The 22779-nt window shown below is 37.4% G+C and overlaps 1 protein-coding gene and 1 long non-coding RNA gene across 7 annotated transcripts in view; one reads left to right on the top strand and one right to left on the bottom strand.

Annotated features, from left to right (window-relative positions):
- LOC143685055 (uncharacterized) overlaps positions 1–10800 on the top strand; it is a 57817-nt gene extending 47017 nt beyond the window's left edge. The window contains exon 3 of the long non-coding RNA XR_013176348.1: positions 10425–10800. This is a non-coding gene — a long non-coding RNA (uncharacterized LOC143685055). The remainder of the gene's footprint in view (positions 1–10424) is intronic.
- The window catches only part of AK9 (adenylate kinase 9), a 193565-nt gene that overhangs the window by 33430 nt on the left and 137356 nt on the right, over positions 1–22779 (bottom strand). For all 6 annotated transcript variants that reach the window (XM_077162638.1, XM_077162637.1, XM_077162635.1 and 3 more), the window contains 5 exons: positions 18957–19176; positions 15205–15270; positions 10377–10586; positions 9881–10099; positions 1341–1554 (listed from right to left, as the gene is read on the bottom strand). In XM_077162638.1, the coding sequence (XP_077018753.1) occupies positions 1341–1554; positions 9881–10099; positions 10377–10586; positions 15205–15270; positions 18957–19176 (929 nt within the window). The remainder of the gene's footprint in view (positions 1–1340; positions 1555–9880; positions 10100–10376; positions 10587–15204; positions 15271–18956; positions 19177–22779) is intronic.

Genomic DNA, 22779 nt, shown 5'->3' on the forward strand with positions numbered 1-22779 from the left:
GCTGTTGTAGTGAGCTATTAAACCTAATTTTTTTAAGTTCTAATTATAACCAAGCTTTGGGTGGTGTGATGGTGGCTCAGCAGATAGAATTCTCGCCTGCCATGCCCAAGACTTGGGTTTGGTTCCTGGTGCTGCCCATGCCAAAAAAAAAAATTGACATCTTAGTAAAAAATGAGCCTCCATTTCAACAAAGAAATGAGAAATCAGATCGTCTTGTCTATACTTTTACTTTTTGCACTGATGTGAGATCTCCTTTTGAAGGTCAATGTTCTGCTCTCCTTGGGAAATACCATGACCTTGTGAATATTTAATTATTCAATTATTTGAATTATTATGATTAATTATTATAATTATAATATAAATATAATTATATTAATTATTATACTATTAAAGACCATTTCATCATGTTGAAGTTTTTAAATTGAATGAAACAAACTTTTCGTCTGGAAAGCTAGAACACAAAACTCCCCTTTATTATTCCTGGTGATAAACTAAGTTTTGACATTTTCTCTCCCCTTCACTCTCTATTCAATCAGCCATTAAGTCCTGCTGTTTTTTTTCCCTTTGAAATATCTTTGAACCTGTCATTCTCTTAGTGATCAAATACTCTTCAAATGGTATCATTTCATAGTGAAATAGTACAACCCATCTATTGTTGGACAATTTGCCTGTTTAAAAGAATACCACAGTCCAAAGTTATAAAGATGTAAACATTACAGGAATATGGTTTATCAAATGCCTTTTCCAGCAATGATTAATAATTGATTTTCACACTTTATTAATATAATAAATTACATTAATAAAAATTTAACATAATTTATTATTTTAACACAACATTATTATTTAATGTATGGCTATAGTCAATTTTCTAATATTTTATTTAGGATATTTGATTTATAAGTGATATTACTTTGTAATATCTTGTACTATCGTTGTTAGGTTTTGACATCAGAGTTCTGATAATTTCAAAATGAACTTGTATTCTCTTTATACCTTTTTGAATGTTTGGGTTATGTTCCTTAATCAGAAAGAAAACTAAAAATATTGGGAAGCTTCTGTCTTTTTCCCTATTTTAAAAAGTTACAAAAACACAATAGTTATTTCTTCTTTGAGTTTCTAATTCTTTGAAAGTTTGATATCATTTTCCTCTAAAATCATTTCATCCTGGGCTGTTTTGAGTGGGGTTACACTTTCTAATGCGTTTTCTTCAATGGTTACTCATCTGTTTAGGTTCTCCATCTCTTTTTGAGTCCATTTTGATAGTTGGTTTCATGGAGATGACAATAGTTTTCAGGGGATCTTGTTATTCTTGAGGAAGACAAAGGCAAATATCCGCTTACCTGTAGTTTTCCCAGATTTTGGAGGCCCCGCAATTGCAATCTTAATTGGAAGAGTAGGTTTAGGTTTGGGCTGGCGGATATATTTGATTGGGTTCTTCATAAATTTTTCTCTAGTTTCCTTACTAGATAAAAAATAAATATACTGACGATGGATGACAGGATAACATGGAGTCTCTGAACTTTCAACAGGCTTGAATGTCTCTCCTTCACTCAGCTGCAACAAATACACAATTGAATTCATTAGTTAGTTTTAATCTATACAGCATTTCCCCCAAATACAATTGAAAATGACAATTTCTAAAATAAGGAAAAATCTTTCAAAAACTAATATTACATAACTTTGTACAAAGTATAAATTTTTTATATGCACATGCAATCAACATACTCTTAATTGGCTTTTGGTTTATATCAATCATGATTCTCTCAAATTCAAAACATCTTTAATGTAGGGTGCACGGGTGGTTCAGTGGTAGAATGCTCACCTTCCATGTGGGAGACCTGGGTTCAATTCCTGGACCATGTACCACCTCTCCCCAAAAATGTCTTTAATGTATATTGTACATCTCTGCCAAGGAATGTAAAGTTATTTTTATACATTCATGGGTCAATTTATCCTTATAACCGGTCCATTCAGAAGATGGGGGTCTTGGGTACACTGGCAGGACAAACCTCACTGTATTCTCTTCAACATTTTTATGCAGATGAAATACAACTCTTATAAACATCATGAGCAGTCATGAAAGGGAAAAATAGCTTCAAAAGGCAGTCAAAGATATGGGTATGGAATGGATTTGGGGAGTGGTCCCACATCCTTGCATTGGTAATGATGAGGACTGTGTAAGTAAGTAATGCTAGGGTTTTTTTTAGTTGTAAAAAATAACATATATACAAAAAAGCAAAATTTCAAAGCACTCTGCAACAATTAGTTGTAGAACAGATTTCAGAGTTTGGTATGGATTACAATTCATATTTTTCAGTTTTTACTTCTAGCCGCTCCAAGATACTAGAGACTAAAAGAAATATCAATATGATTCAGCAATCATACTCATTTGTTAAATCCTATCTTCTCTGTATAACTCCACCTTCTCTGATCTTTCTCCCAATCTTTAGAGTTATTTGGGCTATGCCTGTTCTAATTTTTCATGTTGGAAGGGGCTGTTGATAATATGGGATAGGGGAGTGGAACTAGCTGATGTTCTAGAGAGGATGGCCCCTCTGGGTTTCAGTTCTTATCTGGCCAGGAACACATCTGGAGGTTGTAGTTTTCTGGAAAGTAATCATAGTGAATGGAACCTTCTTAGACTCTCAGCTAAAGCTCTAGGGGTTCTATAGGGTTGGCAGGAATGGTTTTGGTTGGGGTTTGGCAAAACATGATAGGCAGCAATGTCTAGCTGAAGCTTGCATAAGAGTAGCCTCCAGAGTAGCCTCTTGCCTCTGTTTGAAATCTCTCAGCCACTGATACCTTGTTTGTTAAACTTCTTTTCCCCTTTTTGGTCAGGACAGCATTGTCAATCCCACAGTGCCAGGGCCAGGCTCATCCCTGGGAGTTTCATCCCACGCTGCCAGGGTGACTTTCACTCCTACATGTCATGTTCCATGTAGGGAGGAGGAGGGTAAGATTTCAGTTGCAGAGCTGGGCTTAGGAAGAGAGAAGCCACATCTGAGCAACAAAAGAGGTCCTCTGGAAGTAACTCTCAGGCATAACTGTAGGTAGGCTAAGCTTCTCCACCACATAAATAAGTTTCACAAGGATGCAAGGTTTTGATATCTTTTTTTTTAATAGCATCAGATGGCCAAGCATTACTGTGCTGGTTTAAAACTGTTGTGTACCCCAGACATGTTGTGGGTTGGACGTTTTAGTTACGTTGTTTCAATTGAGATGTGACCCACCCAAGGCAATGTGGGTCTTAATCCTTTACTAGAGTCTTTTATGAGAGGTTAAAAGGTAGAAAAAGCCCAGACAGGTTACAGAAAGAAAAGCCCGCCTTGCTAAGAGAGGACCAGAAGCTCAGAGAGGAAGCCACTGGAACCAGGAGTGGAAAGTAATGAAATCTGGGCATGAAGGACAAACAGACACCGGTCCTGTGCCTTCCCATATGACAGAGGTGTCCCAGATACCAACACCCTTTCTTCAGGGTCCAGGTTGATGCCTTAATTTAGGCATTTTCATGGCCTAAGAACTGTAAATTGTAAATAAATAAATCCTCATTGTAAAAGCCAACCCAATTTGGTATATTGCACTCTGGCATGTTTAGCAAACTGAAACAATCACCCATTCTCAGACATCACAGGCTGGGTGTGAAGCTGTACGGTAAGAATGTTCCTCACTCAGAACTACACCAGGAGAGTTCAATGGTATTGTCAACAACATCATTCTTGGGCTGGAGTGAAGTTTATGGCTAACGCTAGGAATAAGGAGAAACTCTGGGGTGGGGCGAGAGTGTCTGATGTTATGTTATATGCTTGGTAATATAAGAAAAGCTGAAAGTTTAATGAATCCATTTCAAATTCCTAAATGAAGTATGGATTCTTTCAGTTTTCACTATTGCCAAAAATAGCTAGCAAGTATCTACAATGGTGTCATGGAATCAGCAATATCAAATTGTCAAGCACCCAGCTGGATTCCCCAAGAGCTGTGATAAGTGGCTATTTTTATGTTTAAAAGCCTTCCTTTGACCAGTTGCTCATTTCTTCACAAGGCATTTTTGGACAGTTCCAATCATGTCTTGATATGAACTCTTTCTCTTTAAACAGGGTTCTGGTTTTGCCTGCTTAGGTCTTCTCCTTTCTTGCCCATTTCAGAGGGAAAGTTGACTTCTTTTCATGACTGTCTTTCATAAGCTTTCCAGGTGTTCTGATACATGCTTAACTTGATCCAATGTCTCCACGGAGAGATGTGTCATAGTGTTTCTATATTTCAGCTTTATATTTGAAAAGGTTTTTCCTGGTATCCTTATGGTTAGGATAAAGAATAAGATTGCACAACGAAGTAGAATCGAAAGTGATTGTGTCAATATCAACTAGGAAGGAGGTTTCAAGTTACATGAACATAGCTCCATTTTTGATCGTCTTCTAAAATATATATATATATATATATATTTCTTTTTTAAAAAAATATTTTTTATTGTGATACCATCACACTCCATACAGTTCATTCAAAGTATGCAATCAGTGGCTCACAATATCATCAAATAATGTGTATTCATTACCATGATCATCTTTAGAACATTTGCATCACTCCAGAAAAAGAAATAAAGAGAAAATAGGAAAAAAAAAACCCCATACATCTTATACCCCTTACCTCTCCCTCTCATTGACCAATAGTGTTGTAATCTAATTTTTTTACCCCTTATCTCACACCTATTTTTTTTTTTTTGTCTTTATTTTTTACTCATATGTCCATAGCCTGGATAAAAGGAGCATCAGAAACAAGGTTTTCACAATCACACAGCCACATTGTAAAAGTTATATAGCTATACAATCGTCTTCAAGAATCAAGGCTTCTGGAATATAGTTCAACAGTTTCAGGTACCTCCCTCTAGCCGCTCCCATACATCATAAACTAAAAATAGATATCTATATAATGCATAAGAATAACCTCCAGGATAACCTCTTGGCTCTGTTTGAAATCTCTCAGCCACTGAAACTTTATTTTGTCTCATTTCGCTCTTCCTCCTTTTGGTTAAGAAGGTTTTCTCAATCCCATGATGCCTGGTCCTGGCTCATCCCTGAGAGTCAGGTCCCATATTGCCAAGGAGATTTACACCACCAGGAGTCACTTCTCATGTAGGGGAGAGGGCAGTTAGTTCACCTGCTGAGTTGGCTTAGAGAGAGAGGCCATATCTGAGAAAGAAAAGAGGTTCTCTGGGGGTGACTCAGGCATATTTATAAGTAGGCTTAGCTTCTCCTTTGCAGGAATAAGTTTCATAGGGACAAGCCCCAAGACTGAGGGCTCAGCTTATTAAATCGGTTGTCCCCAATGTTTGTGAGAATATCAGGAATTCTCCAGATGAGGAAGTTTAATATTTCCTTCTTTCTTCCCATTCCCTCTATGGAGCTTTACAAATACTTTTTTATTCTTTGACCAAATTACTCTGGGATGTATCAGGGCATCACACTGACCACAGCATTACTTCTGATAAGGAACCCACTTCACAGTTAATGAAGTGCAGAAATGGGCACATGCTCATGAAATCCACTGGTCTTACCATGTTCCCATCATCCTGCAGCAGCTGGATTGATAGAATCATGGAATGGACTCATTTAGGATGCCAATTAGGTGGCAATACTTTACAGCACTGGGGCAATGTTCTCCAGGAGTTTATATATGCTCTAAATCAGCATCCACTCTATGCTGCAGAGGTCCAGGAATCAAGGGGTGGAAATAGCAGGCTGATCACCCTGGGGAATGGGGCTATTACCCCTAGTGATCCACTAGGAAGAAGTTTGCTTCCTGTCCCTATAACATTAGACTCTCCTGGTCTACAGGTTTTAGTTCTAAAAGAAGGCAGGGAATTACCATACTGACTAGGGTGATTTGTCCTGACTATCAAGAAGAAATAGGACTGCAACTACAAAATGGAAATAAAAAAGAGTTTGCCTTGAATACAGGCAATCTCTTAGGGTATCTCAGTATTCCCATGCTCTATGATTAAAGTCAATGGAAAACTGCAACAACCCAATCCAGGCAGGACTACTAATGACCCAGACCCTTCAGGAATGAAGGTTTGGGTCACCCAATCAGGCAAAGAATCAAGACCAGGTGAGGAGCTTGCTGAACGTAAAGGGGATATGAATTGGTTAGTGGAAGAAAGTTGTTATAAATACAAGTTACATCCACAAGACTACTTGGAGAATTGAGGACTGCCATGATTGATTGGTTGATTGATTGATTTGGGTGCATGGGCCAGGAATCACACCCAGGTCTCACGCATGGCAGGTGAGCATTCTACCACTGAACCACCTGTGCACTCCTACTGTAATGGTTTTTGAGTATTCCTTTTTTTTTTTTTTTGCACAAGATTCTTTTATTTTTTATTTATTTATTTTTTAATTTTTTATTAATTAAAAAAATTACAAGAAACAAACATTCCCAACACATACACTCAGCAATTCACAATATCATCACATAGTTGAGTATTTCTTCCTAGTTTTGTTATAAAATATTTTTAAAATATTTTTTATCAGTGACCAATAATAGTAAAGACAATAACATATTTATTTAGCACTTACAAAACATCCAGCACTGATGCAAGCACTTTCACCAATTAAATAATTTAATCCTTGTAACAAAACTGTAAGGTAGGGACTAGTCTTATTCACATTTCACAAATGGGATGGCTCAGAGAGGTAAGTGATTTGTCCAAGTCACACAGCTAGTAAGTGATGGTTTTGAACTCAGGCAATCTGGCTCCAGAGGCCAAGGTCTTATTATCTACCCTGCTAGACTGCATCCCTGACAAAGATAAGAAGTTATGCTGGTCAAGCAAGTAGATCAGATGCAGCTGGGAGATATGGCTAATAAGGGCCTCTAAAGAAGTTCAGTGTGTTGAAATAATAGTTGGGACCAAAAAACTCCAACTTCACAAACACAGATAAGAATTGATTTTTTACACAATGTGAAAAATGAAGAAGGGCTCCTGATGTATCACAAGTTTACTATGTGGCATGCCTGACAGAACAAATGAACACTGCCTGTGATGCTTTTAAAATATGACCACAAATTCTTTATTATTGCTTCCTCCAAGAGGTGGACCCAAATTCCAGTCCCTTTGAGTGTGGTCTGGACTTGGTGACTCTCTCCTAAGGAAAAGAATAAAGCTGAAGTGAGAGTATGTGACTTTGGAGGCTAGGTCAGAAAAGTTACTATGACTTCCCCCTTGCTCTTTCTTGGATTGCTTGCTCTGTCGTGAGGGCACTCAAGGAGCCTATGGAGAGGCCCATGGGGTGAGGAACCAAGGCCTCCTACTAAGAGCCATTTGAGTGAGCCATCTTGGAAGCAGATCCTTCTGTACCAGTCAAGCTCCCAGATGACTGCAGCCACTACCAATAACCTGTTTTTTTTTTAAAAGTTTTTTTAATTGCAACATCTTAATAAACATACAGTCCACCTAAAGCATACAATCAATGGCTCACAATATCATCACATAGTTGTGTATTCATCACTATGATTATTTTTAGAACATCTGCATCACTCCAGAAAAAGAAAAAAAGAAAAAATTCATACATCCCATAAACCTTACTCCTCCCTTTCATTGACCACTAGGATTTCAATCTACCCAATTTATTTTACTCCTTATTCTATCCTCCGTTATTTGTTTATTTATTTTACTCATCTGTCAATACCCTGGATGAAAGGAGCATCAGACCACGAGGTTTTCACAACCACATGGTCATAGTGTAAAAGCTATATCGTATAATCATCTTCAAGAGTCAAGATTACTGGAATACAGCGCAATAGTTTCAGGTACTTCCCTCTAGCTACTTCAGTACACCATAAACTAAAGAGATATCTATATAACGCATAAGAATAATCTCCAGGATGAACTCTCAACTCTTTGAAATCTCTCAGCCATGGAAACTTTTCTCTCTTACCCCTTTTGATCAAGAAGGCTTTCTCAATTCCAATGATGCCAGGCCCTGGCTCATCCTGGGAGTCCTGTCCCATGTTGCCAGGGAGGTTTACAGCCCTGGGAGTCATGTCCAATGCAAGGCGGAGGGCAGTGAGGCTACCTGCCAAGTTCTTTTAATAACCTCTTGACTACAACCATATGAGAGACCCTGACTGAGCCAGAACCTCTCAGCTAAGACCCTCCCAAATTCCTGATTGATAGAAACAATGTGAGGTAATACATGCTATAATTTAAAGCCACAAAGTTTTTTTAAAATTAATTTGTTACAAAATAATAGATAATGCACTATCTTAAGCTACATTCAAAATCGTAGTATTTAAAATGAAAGAATAATTCCTGTTCCATTGTGAGTGGTTAATACCACCTGGAAAACTCTGCTCAGCCTTGACCCCCTTTGAAGAGCTAAAAACTCATCAGAGTGAGTTCAAGAGAAGGGACCAGGATTTTTTAAAACTTGAAGCCATGTTATACGAGGAACAATTAATTGTAGGAACTAGGGATATTAGAGAATTGAAAACTAAAAGCAGATATGAAAGCTGTCTTTATCTCAAAGTTTCCATGTGTTATGCTCCTTTTAAATTTAGGAAGTGGACATTAAAGAGGAGTTTAAAAGGGCAGAAATTATGTTCAATATGAAAAAAACTTTTAAGCGATAGAAACATCTAGAGATTGGTTGGGGAGGCGTTGGTGGAGTAAGTTCTCTGTCAGAGGTGGGATGAGTGTTAGTCAAAAGTTCTGTAGAAGTCACTCAAGCTTGGATTGAGTAGGTGGCCTAGGTGACTTGAAAGCCCCTTAAAATTCTGAGATTCCATTCTTATAACTGTTCAGTATCTTTCCTTTCTAGCAGAAGTAGACTCTAAATCACATATGATCACTCCTCTGCTCTGAATTTTCCAGTATCATCTCATTGTACTCTGAAATCCTTTACACTGGTGCATGGGGTTTGGACTCTGCTTCTTTCTTCAACATACTCTCACACCCTACTCCTCCCGAGTCAAACTCCATGCTCACTGGCCTTTTTTCTGACCCTCAAACATGCCAAGATTTTTCCTGCATTAAAGTTATCACACTTGCCTGGAACACTTATCATTGCCAGTCTTTGCATGGCTGAGGCCTCCTTAGGTTTCTCATAAGTAGTCTCTGCCCCACTCACTATTACATTACATTCTTTTATCGAATCTATAGCACTTACTACCATCTGAGAAGATCCTACTTGTTTGTTACTTATTGATGCCTAGTCTCCCTCCCCATCCTAACTATGATAGAAGCCCCATGACAAAAGGATCTGTCTGTTCTGTTCATTATTCTATTCCCCAGAGATTAGAAAAGTGGTTGTCATGCTCTTGATTAAGACTTGTGAAAAATCATCCTATATTTGAAGTTCTTGAATTCCACTTGGATTGCATCTATTTTCCACACTACATAAAATGACAATACTTAGAAATACGTTTATGAACATGAATAATTAATGAAACCATTTTGCATGGAGTATCACGTTTTTCAGAAGGCTTTATTACTCTTGCATTTGGGATCACAAAGACCGTGATATTATTCTTTCATCTTAAAGGTAAGGAAGCAGAATCAAAGACGCTAAATGACTTGACTAAGATTAGACAGCAAGGTGATAGCTCTCTAGATTTCTAGTTTGATAATATTTTCACTACCATCTTCTTATACTAGAAAGCTAAAACTAACTTGGAATTAGGTTATCTCTACAGAATTAGATGAACAAAGTTAAATCCTTCAATAAACTTTCCCCACTTCAGAAAGACAAAACAAGCAAATGATTCTATAGCTAGTTAAGAATACTGTTCAATTCTTAAAAGTTTTGAAATTATCTATGTTTTCCTGGAATATTTTTCTTTTTTAAAGAAATGAATCACTTTTAAATACATTTGCTGGCATTACCTTTACAGGGTCCCAATAGCCGAAAGTGCTGAGATACTTGTAGGTAAGTTTGAGCATTTTCTGAGCAAGGTGTGAGGCTACTGGATAACATTTCTCAAAAATGCTTGCGCGATTTTCCACCAGTGGTTTCACTTTCATGTTCAATGTATATTGTACAGTGTGGATTTTCCGAGCTCCATTAATGAGAATTATTGGTATTAAAAACTTCTCAAATTCCTCCTGATCAGTGAAAGCATAAAACCAAATATAATTATTGGGAAGAAGGCAGGCTGCATGCTGGCAGCCAGAACCTCTGAACCCTGTCTGGCTTCCACATCGCCCTTGATTTATGAACTTATTTTCATAATTATAAGGGGTGTTGACAAAGGGAAATAACAGTCCTAACTTATACATTTTTTTTGACATGTTAAAAAGAAACTAAGGTATAAATAAAATTTTTTTGTCTCATTCTCAAATATTACTTTTTGGAATTATACAAAATAATGAAGAAAGTAACCTGTATTGATTGTAAATTATTCATATCTGCTTCAAATTTTTCTCCCAGCTCACTTCTCAGGCGATCAGTGGCATCAATTTCCTGCTCATCTTCCTCACTCATCTCTTCCTCATCTTTTGGAAACTCTTCTTCGAGGATGTTGTCGATATTATCATCTTCATCTTCTTCAGGCTCCTCCTCACTAATTTCTTCATCTTCTTTACCACCAGCCTGCAGAAGAAAATGTTCACATTTGCCATACATACAAAATATACAACAAATGACGTTGTTAAATAATCATTTGCCACATTTTAAAATAACTGCATGTTGGTTGGTATAGCATGACAAGATTCACTTGACACAGTAAAATGTTAATATCGGCATCCAGAAATTTAATACCTTTGAGAGTCCAACACCCTAGAGAGCCCAGAAATAAATAAGTGGACAAATGATAGTAAATGTTATTTATATCTATGGTTGTCAGAATGTTATTTGGTTTTTATGGTTTTCAGTAACAATATTTAACTCAACTCAAAGAGTTTAGTTTCTATCAACTCTTTTTTGCTCACTGATTTTTTCATAGCAATGGAATGCAATATACCAGAAATGGAGTGGCTTTCAAAAGGGGGAATTTAATGAGTTGCTAGTTCTAAGGCCGAGAAAATGTCCAACCAAACGCATCCATCCAGGGAAATATACCTTGGTTCAGGAAGGCTGATGAAGTTCAGGGTTTCTCTCTCAAGTGACGAAGCACATGGCGAACACAGTCAGGGCTTCTCTCTCTGCTGGAAGGGCACATGGCGAACACAGCATCATCTGCTAGCTTTCTCTCCTGGCTTCTGGTTTCATGAAGCTCCTTGGGAGGCTTCATCTCCAAAGGTCGCTGGCTGGTGGACTCTCTGCTACGTGGTGCTGCAGCATTCTCTGCTCTCTCTGAATCTCCTCCAAAATGTTTCCTCTTTTATAGGGCTCCAGAAACTTATCAGGACCCACACAAATGGGTGGAGACATATCGTCACCTAATCCAGCTTAACAACCACTCTTGATTAAATCACATCTCCAGGGAGATGATCTGATTACAGATTCAAACATACAGTATTGAATAGGGATTATTCTGTCTTTACGAAATGGGATTTAGATTAAAATATGGCTTTTCTAGGGGACATACATCCTTTCAAACCAGCACACATGGGTTAATTCTTCTTAGATATGTTGATAGAATCATCTTCTGAAGCAGTGCTGCTTTTCTGACATTTTTTATTGATTATTCCTTATATTAGAAGATGTATGTTCTACAATTCATGGTCTCGAGGTTTACCTCCAATATGAAGGGTTAAGTTCTTAACCTCCAGCAGATAATAACCATAAACCTTAGATAGACCATTCATATTCTCTCTCACACACACAGTAGGGGATTTGGAGAAAGCAATCAGCCTAGAATGAGTTCTCTGATTTGGGTATTCACCCAGAGGGCAGTCTAAGTTACCGTGGCAGCACCGGTAGCTAGAGCTCTGATAGAAAGCCTACTGTCTTTCTGGCTGGAGTAACCAGAGTAAGGAGTCACGAATAGGGCCACTGGAGAGTAAAGGCAAACTCTGAAGATGAAAGAACCAGAGAAGGGAATCCCAGATTCTGTTTATAGACATTATCCAAATCTCTGGTCAAACCCTGACTCATGCACATATGGCCACTTTGAGAACAATATGAACTGAGCTACCATCCATTGCAGGCCTGACAGAGTTTGCAGGTTTAAACTTAAAACATTAGTTATCTACTGAAACAAAAGCATCAGCCCTTTTTAGAGTTATTAAACAGAATTCATAATCCCTACAACATAGCATGTGGAATTCTAGGATATAAAAGATTGTTCAAAGTATGAAGAATCATGAAAACATGATCCATTCGCAAGAGAAAGATTCCAGGATGATTCAGATGTTTGAATTACCAAACAAGAACTTTAAGGCAATTAAGCAGATCATAACTATTATCTATGAGGAAAAGAAAAATACAGCCATAATGAATTAAAAGGTAGGAAATTCAGGAGGGAAATAAAATATAAAAAAATGAATGACTTTGGCTTGTGTTCAGTACTTATGATATATATCTTTGTTAATTATTCACCTAGGCACAGTCTCTAACAATTCTGTTTACTTTTTCCCCTGCTCCCTTACCCTGGCTTTTCTCTTCTTTTGGTTACCCAACACTTGATAGGAGAGACCCAAGCACTAGAGAAGGAAACAATGAAGAACGGGAAACAAATGAAGATTCTAGAGAGAGGTACAAAAGTAGAAGTAAGGCCTCTGAAGAGACAGGAGGTATAAAATATATATATGTGAAGGGCTTGGCTTATAGAACATTCTTTAGTCACATTCTGAGGCTAAAATTCCACAAGATGGCGATGTTTTCCTGTGAAATTAATGTAAGTAGTCCCATCAAGCTGTCAAAGTGATTTCTAATGTTAAAAATGTTTTATATGTTGCTAAAAAGTAAGTAAGGAAAGGAAAGGATTTTTGTTAAGGGCAAGAAAAGAAAGCTGGGGAGGGCTGTATATGCATGTAGTTCCTCACTTAGTTTTAAAAAGCTGCATATTTCGCACAAAGAGACAAATGACGAGAAGGCCTCTGATTCTATTCCCGAACGCAAGCTCCAAGGAGTATCTGGAGTCAGGATGGATTCAAATCAGGTGTCATGTTAACTAATGATGATAATATCACTAAGTCTCAGATATGCTGCATTTTTTTTTTCTTTGCATGGGCAGGCTCCGGAAATCGAACCTGGGTCTCTGACATGGCTAGGCGAGAACTGTGCCACCGAGCCACCACTGCACCACCCAGCTACATTTTATTTAGTGTTATATTGTCTGAGGCAGTAGTTGCATGACATATTTTACAGAATTTCCATCAAAGTAGCTGGAAAAAGTCAATAGACAGTTTTGAACTTTAATAAAAAACCTCAGGAATTGTGTTCCAAAAGTTTGTTGCTATAAATTCATTGCATGGGATACATAGCCTATTTTATAAAAGATTAAGCTTCAGTCAAGTTAGCTTACAAAATCCTATTTAACCTGTAAGATAGAATGTTGAATCTCTGAATTAAAAAAATGAGAAATCACATCATTCTAATGTTAATAAATGGAAAAAATAAAAATCAAGAACTTTTAAATTTATCTTGAAGTTAGTTTTTGAGAAAGAGCAGACAAAGAATAGCAAAGAAGGGAAATTGAAGTATTATTAAACAGAGAAATTAAGTATTATTAATTTTTCCCACTTTGCAATGAAAAAAAAATCTAGTCTCAGACCATTTGCATAACTTGCTCAAAGTTAGGCAACAGCAACAAACAACGGCATATTGAGTGCCTACCGTGTGTCAGCTCCATGCTAGGCACTGGGGACCAACAGCAAACAAAGTCAGAAAGAACTGGAGGGGATACCAGTTTAGGACAGCTTGACCCCAAAATCTGGACTCCTTCCATAAAACGTAGCTGAGATCTTGATGGGGACCATTGCAATTAGCTGTACTCGATTCCCAGTTAGGACGTCTGTCTTCTTGATCCTAAACATTAGCATGATACCTTGGACGGAGGTTCAGAACATGTTTGCTAAGGCAGTGAGAACTAGAACGAAACCAGCGAGTTCTGTAAGTTTGGGTTACGGCTGATTCGCCAGTGTCTGAAACGGTGTCGGGCGCAGAGTGCGTGGCCAATTAATGTTTTCTGACTGACAGATCCAACAAGGCAAATAACCAACGGTGGGTGCTTGTGCCTCAGACGGTGCTATCGCTTCCTCAATCCTGTGCTTTTAGATCTTGTTCTGGGTGTAAATACTTTGTTGGGGAAAAGGCAACGATTGTTTATGCCCCTCTTCCGCATTGCTTTGTGCTCACAGGCACGGTTGCACTGTTTCGGCGCTCCTCTGCATCCAGTCCTACATAGCCACGCCGGGGAGACAGCGGGGTGAAGTTGTGTTTTCTGTTATCTCCTTCCTTCTCCTCTTTGCTTGGCTAAACATTTTTATACAGATCAAAATCAGGTTACATGAGGGTCAGCCTTGAAAAGATATCACAAAGGTAACTTAAGGTGGGAGTGGAGGAAGGAGGGGGCTATTCTCGTTTGCCTTGGTGGTAGAGGTAACTGGTAAGCTGATGGTATTAACATGAGCCCTGGGCTGCTTTTGGAGCTTGCTTGTCTCATTACACCTCCTTCTGAACCTCTGTGCCCTCTGTTCCCTGGCTATGGCATTTAGGTCCTCAAGGTCAGTGAGGGAATAGTTCCTCACTTAAACAAGACCCAAGATCTTAAAACAAAAAACAACAAAAAAACAGTAGATGGAGAGAAGCTGTCCTGAGCATCCTGCAAACCTCTCTGACTCTGAGGACCCACAGACCCTGTCCCCTTTCATTTTTTATCTTGAGTTAATCTCCATTTTAGCTTTGGAGACCATCACAGACTCTCTACCTGGTCCTGGCTCCCAAACTCCCGGCCCCATCTCCACATAGTTTGGGCTGGAAATGTGGAAAGCAAAGATAAAAATCCAAAGGGAGCACAGTTAAATATAGCATTGCATTTTGTGTTAGATTATTTTAAATGCCCCTGGTGGCTTTCTTTCCTTTAAAAAGTGTTCATATTTCTGATTATAAAAATAATAAAAGGTCATGGTAAATAGTTATGGAATACCAAAAAGGAAATTATGTGTAATTTCACTCCACAAATATTGTGTATTTCCTTCAAGACTTTTTTCTATGCATCTTTTTGTTTTCAACTGTTGAGATATTATATAGATATATATACATATATACGGATATTTGTGTTTGTGTACTCTGCTTGTTTAAGAACACCATTTTATTCACTTACCTCCCCTTTCTTTTTTTTCTCTCTCTCCAATATAAGTTCAGCCCTTCTTTTAGCAATCTGATCATCCTGTTAACAGAAGAGACATTTAAATTTTTATTGGATAAGTGTTAGACTTACTGTCTATGTATTGTATTTTTTTTCCAAATTGAAAATAACATTTGGGTAAAAGGATGGTGATGTTTCAAGAAAAGTATGTGATGGTTGTAGTTATGTGACTTACATCCTTATGCCTCTGGACCTCTTGATCAGCTACTTCCCTCTGCAGGGGTAAGCAGCACTTGGAGTCAGTCACTTTTTCCACAACTTTAGAATTCCTTTCTCAAAATTTATTTTTTATTTAAGGTGGAGAGGTAGATTTTGTACATTGAGAAATAGGGAAATACTTGGCGGTTATCTGCTGAAAATGTTTGCTTATTTTTTATCATGCTACGAAAATAGAATAGTCTAAAAAAAATCTAAAAATCTGTATGCAAAGAGGAGGACAGCATTTGTACTTTGATATGTTCACAGACACGGTGCATCCACAGCACTCCAGTCTTTGTGGGGGCCTCTAAATCCAATGGCAATGGATCCTTTGATGTGTCTCCAGGATTGTGTGAAAACTAACCAGCACCCCTAGGGCTTGGGGTTTGTTGGCTCAGGACCCTCCAAACTGGAACTTCTTTTAAATACTGGGAGACTAGAATGGCACCTGAAGACATCCTATGTGAGCTCTCCTCTAGCTCAGGAGGACCTTGGTGCTTTTTATCTGGTCAGTAGTAGAGTACATATTCCTAAGAACTTATACCTTGCAGGCACTCAAGGAATATGCATAGATAGAATTATAAACCTGAAATAAAATGTATTTGGTTTAAGAGCCCCCAGTGAGGTTCCATGGCTCTTAAGAGGGTAAGAGTTTACAAAAAATTCCTATTGTTTCCCTTTTTAAACTACAGTTTTACCAGAGGGCCTTTAATTTTAGGATTGTGAAAAGACAATTTCCTTTGTATTTTCATAATGTATAAAGACCACTGACTACAACAAAAAGAAATGCAAACTGTGCACAGCACACATAGATATTCTGAGTCTGCTTTGTCTCAGCTACCTTCAAATATATATTCTATTTTGTCCTAGCTGCCATGTCTCTCTGGACGCCAGCATCTATCTTGAGTGCGTGAATATACAGTCTTTCAATTTCTCCTTAAAACATACCTGCAAAGCAGACAGTATTATCCCACTCTATAGGTGGGGTAACAGAAATCCAGAGGGTTTGACTCATGTAGCATCATACTGCTAGTGTGAGGATGGTGCAAGAAACACCCAGATAAGGGAATGGACAAGCATAAGGTGTGTTGGGTGCTGCAGTAGGGAATTTGTTTTTGTTCCAACTGAGAAATAAGGTTAGAAAGGGGGTTTGGAAGAAGACTGGGAAGGTTTTAGACACCAGGGTGAGGAGTTAAGACTCTACCCTGGGGTGATTTGCTCACAACGGAGCTTTAGGAGGATCAGTCTGGAGACAGTGGGAAGGGTGGCCTGGAGGGCACAGGAATGAAGCTGGGAAGAACGATTAGGAGGTCACTAGTAGTGCCAGGAATGAGCTCAGAGGGATCTGAACAAGGTGGGCTTAGTGGCTATGAACAGGGAGGAGCAGATGCATGAGATTATGAACTAGCTCCTGAAACCTGCTGCTTCCCTGTTCCAGATGTCTAAAGTTCTCGGGGGCATGTTATGTCTAGGAACATCATTGCTCTAGAGCTACCCTGTCCAAGGAGGAGCCACCAGCCACCTGTGGCTATTGAATTTAAATGAAATACAGACATTCCAAGTTCTCAACTGCCACATGTGTGCCTAGTGGTATGCCCTCTTCTTTTCTTTGTTCAGTTCTTGAATTTCCAGGACGTCTTGCCTGGCAGACTCTTTGGTCCGTTTTGTTCAGAGAGATAAGGTAACAGAAAAGGGAAGGATGTCATCAAGAGCAGTGTGAATGCGGGCATCCTCCCACATCTCTCCTTGCCTCCAGAGTTCTCTGATGGCTTGATTTTGTATTCTAAGGCCTGGGAAATGTGACCTTAGTGTATTGGAGCTGAGGGACAGATGACAACAGCCTGAAAGGGATTTCCTCTGGCCAATTCCAAAGTGAAAAAGAATTTGACAAGTTTGTCTGAACAGTGAAAGAAGAGCTTCATGTTTCTAACACTTTGTCTATAATTTAATAAGTACTGAGCTGTGAGAACGTATTAAATAATTTAAATCATGGTATCTCACAATTGAAATTAACTGATAAGCTCTGTAGCATATTTCTTCTATACTATCCCTACCTAATGTTCACCCACTCTAATTTTTTATTTATTGACATGGAGCTCACTGCCTACTATCTTGGTTCTTTTGAAAACTCTGACAAATAATGAAATCCATCTCCCTGAAGCTTCTTCCTACCTACTGAAGTTCTTTCCCTTGGGGCCACATGGAATAAGTACAAACTCTCTTTAGTATGAAAGCCCGTCAAATATTTAAAATTGCTCTCATGTCCCAAATTGATCTTCCTATTTCCAGGAACAAAAGCTCTGTTCTTTCCACCCCAGCCCCAAGTCCCAAATTGATCTTACTATTTTCAGATTCAAAAGTTCTCAACTTTCTATCCCAGTACCAAATTTATAGATTTGTCTTTTTGGGACATGTCATCTAAATGGAAACATAAAATATGTGCTCTGTTTTTTTTTTTGCCTGGCTTCTTTTACTCAGCATAATGATTTTGATATTCATTCATATTGTGCTCTTTCTTTTTAAATGCTGAGTAGTATTCTATTGTATGAATATACCATGTTTTGTTAATCTGTTCATGAGTTGATGGACATTTGAGTTGTTTCCACTTTTAGACTGTTATGAATAACACTGTTATGAATATTCATGTACAAGTGTTTGCATGGACATATGTTTTCATTTCTCTTGGGTAGATTCCTAAGAGTGGAATTGCTGGGTTCTCTATAAAGTTTTTGAATGTTTTATGGTATACTTCTCAGAATACAAATTTAGAAAAGATATTCTGAAGCTAACACAGCCTTGATGGATGGTGCCATTATTTCAGGACCTAGTGGAAAATGCCACTGAAAATTCATTCTCTGTATATCAAGTCCTGCCCCACTTGTTGATTCTTCCACTTTGCTTCTGTTTCTGGTAGAAGGATATCTCCACTATCACTATCAATTATTTTATTTGCCCTGGAGAGAGAAACATTAATACTGTGACAATCACAAAGTCCTCAAATAATTTTTAAGTCTTTAATTATAGTCTTAATAATTGAAGAAAAATGCCTTTATATTGACTATGGCATTAGAATCAAAAAACTGTATTTTTATAAAGACCATTTTATAATTTAAAATGGATGCTGAAAAAATTTATCTCCATGCATTTTCACCAGCTATATACCTTTATTTATTTTATTTATTTTTTAATTATTTTTTATTTATGATACATAACCACATACAAACACAAACATTCTTACCATATGATCATTCTGTTCTTGTTATATAATCAATAACTCACAATATCATCACATAGTTGTATATTCATCATCATGGTCATTTCTTAGAACATTTGCATCAACTCAGAAAAAGAAATAAAAAGAAAACAAAAAAATTCATATATTCCATACCCCTTACCTCTGCCTTTCATTGATCACTAGCATTTCAATCTATTAAATTTATTTTAACATTTGCTTCCTCTATTATTTATTTTTAATCCATATGTTTTACTAGTCTGTCAATAATATATACCTTTATTTTTGTCCTCAAGTCTTTGATGAGTTTTTTTCTTTCTAATTTCTTCTTTTGTTTTAGTTTCCACTTTTCAATTTGGGCAGGAAGAAGGCGATCAGAAATATCTTGATCTTCAACTTGTAAAAAAACAGCAGCATCTGGGCAAAATCCACGCTCCCACAGAAATTGGGCCTCCTCAGGGTATCGTGGGAAACCATCTAGTATAAAACCTGTGGAACTAGGTGGAAATTTTCATAATGTGTTTAAAATGTTATGGAGTACATATAAGATTTAAAAATGCAAATGTATAGATAAATCTCAACTTTATGTAGGATGTACATGAATTGTTTAAAAAGTTTACTTTTTATAAACTTATAAAAAGAAATAAAGTAGTATGCTTTATTTCTCCTAATATTTCTACTGGTGTATACGTGGTGTTTCTTCTCCCAAATGATTAAAATTATGATGTTTTATATTTATAATATAAAATTATAACCAATCAGCTTACAGAGAGTTACTATTATTAGAAGCTTACTAAAAGCTGTAAAAAGATCATAGGGAAGAGAAATAAGTTCTCTGCTCAGAGGACTGTCAAGTGTAATGAACGTGCCACCCTTTATGTAAAGAGTACACTTGGCCTAACCACCCTTAATAGTTTTTCTTCTAATTAGGCTTCCTTTCATGAGACAGTTCATACCCTCTTCCCTGGGTCTCCTTGTAACCAATGACAATTATTAATGTATGCATCATGGTTCATGTGTGAAAGAGGCTTATATTCAAATGGGGTTGCCAAATCTTGCCCAAATATGATGAAATTTCAAGGATCATGAAAACAACTGTGATGTCAACACATTTTTACGAGGGAGTATAATGAAGCACTCAGACCTTGAGAACTTGGCTTTGCTTAGTTGAACAGAGTCAATATTGGTCCCTATCTGAGTGAGAGCTTATCTTATCTAAAATTTGGCTTATAAAAATACTAATATTTAAATATATTGCTTTCTTACTATAAACAGAATTTTCCTGAACATTTGGCAGTTTCTGCAATGGCATTCAAAAATGTTAGTTTTCCTTTTTTGTTAAATGGGCCAGTTTCCATGTATATGTGTCCTTTTCGTTAGAGACATTCTCTGTATAGTTTCTTCTGTAAGAAGGAATTCCATTCCTACTGTGCTAGCTGTCACTTCTTTATCAAGGACCTCCAAATCTTTATCTCTACACTCAAATTCTCTTTTGAGTTTTGATCCTGAATTTTCAAAAGCTGTTTAATTTATCCACGTGGATGCCCTTCAGGAATTCCATATGCAGCTTGTCAAAAATCATACTCAGTGTTACCCTTCCAAACTGCTCTTCCTTCCGACTCATTAGTATTCAAGTATCAAACTTCGGACATGTGGTTCTTTCTTTTTGCTCTGTCTTGCTCCTTACATATTATAGCTATGTCCTTCTTTGTACCCACATTTCCATTTCAACAATTACCACCTCAGTTCTCAGGCCTTGGTTATAGCTCTCTAGGACCAATGCAATAGCCTTCAAAATATGTCAAAATTTTCCTGATTATAAGAACACTCACTATAGAAAAATTGAAAATTAGAGAAAAGTGTGACAAAAGCCAAACTTATCCAGAATCCCATATCCCTGAGATTATTGACATTTGGGTTTATTTCTTTCCAGATGATTTTTCATGTGCCCATATTATATAGAGTTTTGCATCTTCTTTTTACTTAACATTCTAAAAATCATTTCTCACGCTATAAATTCATTATAACAAATTCTAATGGTTGCATAATAGTCAGATATTTTCTTTAGATTTTGACTACATTTTTTACTCTTAATTCTTTAATCCACATGATTTTTTAAATATATAGTGTGACGCCAGGAGCTAAAGTAATAAAGAACAATCTATGACTATGTAGCAGCAGGTAGCCTGCCTACATTTCCTATACAACTATTGATCTAATTTAGAAAGCAAGAAATTAAAAATAAAGTTGGTGACTAATAACCTTGCTCATTCACTCACTCCCTCAGGCAAGGGACTAAGTGAAAGAGAGTACCCAGAGAGGTGAGAGGAGTTCTGGAGTTGGGTTTCTCCCTGAGGGGATTTGCTAAACTAGGTGAGCTTGAGCATCAGTTTCTGGGGTCTTGCAGGGTTCAGAGGACAAAGTCAAGAGCCCACTCAAAGTGAGAATTCTAACAAAAGAACCCCCCAAATTGGGAGTCCAAAAGGCTATACTACAGGAAAGGATGACCCAGAAACATTACCATCCCATTCCTAGGTTTTGGATGGAAGACTCCACATTTTGGTGATAAGTGAAAGAGGAAAATTTCTTTTGATATTCTGCATACTGGGTTGAATAATGTCTCCCCAACAAGACCATTGAGAACTTCAGAATATGAACTTATTTGGAAGTAGGGCATTTGAAGATGCAGTCAAGTTAAGATATGGTCACACTGGATTACAGTGGGCCTTGGTCCGGTACATCTGGTGTCTTCATAAGAAGAGGGAATTTGGACACAGAGTAGACAGAGACAATGCCAATAGAGGCAGAGATTGGAGTGATACAGCTGCAAGCCCAAGAGTTGCCAAGGACTACTGGCTACTACCACTAGCTTTGAAGAAGCAAGGAAGAATTTCTCTAGGGTCTTCAGAGGGAGCATGGCCCTGCAACACCTTCATTTTTTTATTTCTCTCTAGAACTGTAAGAAAATAAATTTGTATAGTTTTAAGCCACTCATTTTGTGTATCTTTGTTATGGTAGGCCTAGGAAACTGATGTAATTCATAACAACTAGCTGGACTTCATATGGGCTTACAGCCCAAATTCATACCACCTGGGTTGCACACACACACAAACACTCAAGCCAAAAATTAGTTTAAAATGGACCTAGATTGATAGTGCTTATGATGTCTGCCATATAAGAAAATAAGGGACTATGAGTGAGAACCAGTAAGAACAACAGATAATGGAATCAGACCCTCAGAAACTTTAGATATAATGGAATTATCAGACATAGAGTATTTAAAATCTGTTCCAAGAAATAACAAAGAAGTTAGAACATACAAGTAAAGAGAAAGCAGATTTGTATCAGAGGTTCTAGACATGAAACATATAATAACTGATATTAAAAACACAGTGGACGGTGCTAACAGATTGAACACAGCAGAAGAGAGAATACATGAATTTAAAGAGTGAGAAAATTATTCAGATTTGTATGGAGAATAAAATGTGGAAAATATGTAAGAGAAAGGTTAAAAGACATGTAAGTTCTGCTCAGAGTTCTAGAAGGAAAGGAGAGGATTGCGCAAAGGCACTAGTTGAAGAGAGAATGATCAAAAACGTTCTAGAACTAAAAAAAGACACAATCCGCAGATCTAAGTCCAACAAATCCCCAGCAGGATAAATTAAAGAAAATCCATCTTAATGACCTGCAGACTATCAAAAATGAAAACAATGTCTGAGCAGCTGCCAGAGAAAATAGGTAGTTACCTTTAGAGTTAGACCAACAGCTGGCTTTTCAATACCAAAAATGTCATTTCAGAAGAAATGATATTTGCAATACTGATAATAGCAAATACTTGCATGGTACTGTATGCTAGTTACTGCTCTACTGTATTTTATTCATAATTTATTTCATTCTGAAACAACCCTATGGAACAGAAACTCTTATTTCATTTTGGCAATAAGGGAACTCATCATAGAATTTAAGTAACTGGTCTGAGGTGAAACAACTAGTAAATAGAGAATCTGAGGTTCAAATATATGCAATCTGATTGGAATCTATACTCTTTACCACTATGCTATACACCATTCAATGTGTTAAGAGAAAGAACGATCATCCTA

This window comes from Tamandua tetradactyla, chromosome 5 (assembly GCF_023851605.1).
Source record: "Tamandua tetradactyla isolate mTamTet1 chromosome 5, mTamTet1.pri, whole genome shotgun sequence".
Classification (NCBI taxonomy): domain Eukaryota; kingdom Metazoa; phylum Chordata; class Mammalia; order Pilosa; family Myrmecophagidae; genus Tamandua; species Tamandua tetradactyla.